General features: G+C 51.1%; 1 protein-coding gene across 1 annotated transcript; it reads right to left on the bottom strand.

Annotated features, from left to right (window-relative positions):
* Positions 1 to 670: 670 nt before the first annotated feature.
* Positions 671 to 1,807, bottom strand: Tmem186 (transmembrane protein 186). Its single transcript, XM_051168092.1, has 2 exons — positions 1,797 to 1,807; positions 671 to 1,664 (listed from the first exon to the last, which is right to left on the bottom strand). Exons 1-2 carry the CDS (start codon positions 1,805 to 1,807, stop codon positions 1,010 to 1,012), a joined length of 666 nt encoding a protein of 221 aa, XP_051024049.1. The 3' UTR covers positions 671 to 1,009.
* Positions 1,808 to 2,839: the final 1,032 nt, after the last annotated feature.

Genomic DNA, 2,839 nt, shown 5'->3' with positions numbered 1-2,839 from the left:
ACTTCCTGATGGGAAAACACAAGTCCACTCTGCGCTTGAGCCTGGTCATCCAGCTGGTAAGCACGAATGGTGCAGGGCTCTCAAGTCCCCAGGGGTAGCCTGGAAGCATCCTCTATGTTGTAAACTCTGGGCCACTTACCTTACACAGCACTTGGTATTTACTGGTTCTGCCTGTTCTGTGGTGCTGAGGGTGGATATCTTAGAACCTACACATGCCAGCTCTACCACGAAGCTACCCCAGCCTCTGCCATTCCTGGTTATTCTCATATTTGTCCCCACGAGAGGGGAAGGCGCTTCCATTTCACAAGATGTGTGATTCAAGGTTCAGAGACCAAGTACCCTGCACCAGGTCAAAGAGCTGAGGGCCAACAGAACCAGGTCTCCAGACTCCACACTCTGTGTCCCTCTGCCAACCCTCCTGCCTTCTGGCTTCACGGCAATGGGCTGCCCCAGTGACCTTGACACAGCACTCCTCAGGAACTGCCTCTTTATAGAAACTTCTGGCCACTATCTGATGGAATATCCTATGAGGTCCAATGTTCCACAAAGGGCTTTTTCCTAAAGTTGGTCAACATCTTCTTTTTTGGCCCAAGACAACCTTGAGCTTTTCCATCTGCCTCCATCACCAGGACTGAGAAGACAGGCACGCACAACCATGCCTGGTTATATTTGGTACTGGGGATTGAACCCAGGGCTTCACTTCCGGCATGCTAGATAAGCAGTCTACCAACTGAGCTTCAGCCCCAGACCCTGGTGATTAGCTTCTGTCTCATCCATGTTTTTGCCTTCTGTCTAAAACCCAAGTATAGGGGCTGGAGAGATGGCTCAGTGGATAAGAGGACTGTCTGCTCTTCCAGGGGCCCTGAGTTCAATCCCCAGTAACCACATGGTGGCTCACAACCATCTATAATGTGATCTAATGTGCACTGTATGCATAATAAACAAATCTTTAAAAAATAAAATAAAATCCAAGTGTAACCAGAGCTACGAGAGACCTAGTTTCTCTTCTTTACTTGCGTGTGGCCAGGGTTCCAAACACTTGTGAGAAGCGTTCTTTGTCTAGGATGCGGCCATAGCGTAGGGTGAGGTAGAAGGTCTGCTTGCCACTGTACTGCTGGATGCGCACGAACATATCCTGGACCCGGTCCTTGCATTCTGACAGGGGGATCATGTCTGATACAGCACAGTACGTGTCCTGTCGCCGGCCCCAGAAGGTCAGGTGGGCCACTTGAAGCAGGGTACCTGACTCATTCACATACAGGATGCCCACCAGCCTCCGGAAGAAGTGACTCATCCAACACAACATGACCAGGGCAATGGCAGCGATCCCACTCATAAGGCAGAGTGAACTGAGGGTCACGAGGCCCTGTGAGTAGAGGTACAAGCCTGGCGGCACGGCTACCACAGTCACTCCTGTCTGTGCCAGCTTTAGCCGAGATAGGAACCCAAGCACTCTGATGGCTCTGAATCGGTAGATTGTGTGGAATTTCTCCATCTCTGTGCCTGGTGGCTTCTCCTGGGAGGTGGGAGACCTGTTCCCCACCCACCTTTTGGAAGTCTCTTGGCCAGTACAGAACCACAGGCGGTGTAGAGGCCTCCCCCATGTAGCTGGCCCCTGCAACCTTGGCACAGCTCGCAGCAGAACAGCCTGGAAGAGAGGTTTCCTTCAGAATCCAACCATGCTAATCACACATTGAACAAGGCAAAGCGTCCCTCAGAATGCAGTCTCCACAACTGCCAGAGGAAGTGATAAAGCCAGACGTGTTCTTCTGTGCAACTCTCCTCTGGTTACGTACCATACTCCCATTTTTTACAACTAACCAAACATAAACCCCTAATCTCAGCCACTGAAATATCCCATCAAGTATAGGTGCTTGCCACCAAACCAGGTGATCTGAATCTGATCCCTGAGGCCAACATGGTAGAGGAAAAAAAAAAAAAAATTACTCATGCAGGATGTCCTGGACCGCCCCACCCCCGCTCCAGGCACAAGCATATCCACACGAACTAAATTCATGGAGAATTAAAAAGAAAAAATTAAAACTAAGCCAAAAAAAAAAGTACAAGGAAACACAACAGAATGAACGGGCAATAGGCAGAGCCTGACTCTCAGACCGGTCCTTTCCCCTAGGCCGGTCCAAATAAACAGAAAAGGTGGACCCGAAGTGGGGTCCACAAGTCTGTGGGACACTTCCTCACAAGGAGTAAAGCAATCAGTGTCGGAAACCCACGCATTAAAACCGTGGAGTACTTATCACAGTACCTTTGCAGCTCTCTGCAAAGCAGTTAACTGCTTGTTATTAGCCTGGTTGGGAAAGGGAAGGCACGGAGGACCTCAACACACTGCGGGCAAATCCTGGCCTTTAGAGTGAGAGGGAGGCTGCCACCCTGGCCCTCACAGACACTAACTGTGCATCCTTCTTCACCTGTCCAAAGAAAGTCTCAGAATAAGCTGAGGGAGACACGGTTCCTAAGCCCTGAACTTGGAGCGCGCTCAGGAGTTGCGTTCACGTGACCAGGGGGAACAGAGGCGGCCGGGAAATAGCCGATCGTAATGCACCCCGGCCTTTCCACTGGCGGAATGCCGAATCCGCAGCCCAGGCATCCCTTCCTGCTGGTCCTAGGCCCAATTGGGTCCCCTATGGGTTCCCTCCCCAACCGCCCACCACCTGAGCTTCCTACCATGAGTTTGTCGCCCGCTACAGGAAGTAAGCTGACCTTTTCCCCGGAAACTTGAAGAGCGCTTGCGCGGCGGTTAAAAAAAAGACGCCTGCGCAAACTAAGATGAAGAGACACTATTGCGTCTTGGGAATTGTAGTTCAAATCCTGTATCTGTCAC

The sequence above is a fragment of the Acomys russatus genome, chromosome 25 (genome assembly GCF_903995435.1).
Source record: "Acomys russatus chromosome 25, mAcoRus1.1, whole genome shotgun sequence".
NCBI classification, from domain to species: Eukaryota; Metazoa; Chordata; class Mammalia; order Rodentia; family Muridae; genus Acomys; species Acomys russatus.
This window is presented reverse-complemented; position numbering and strand designations above follow the sequence as displayed.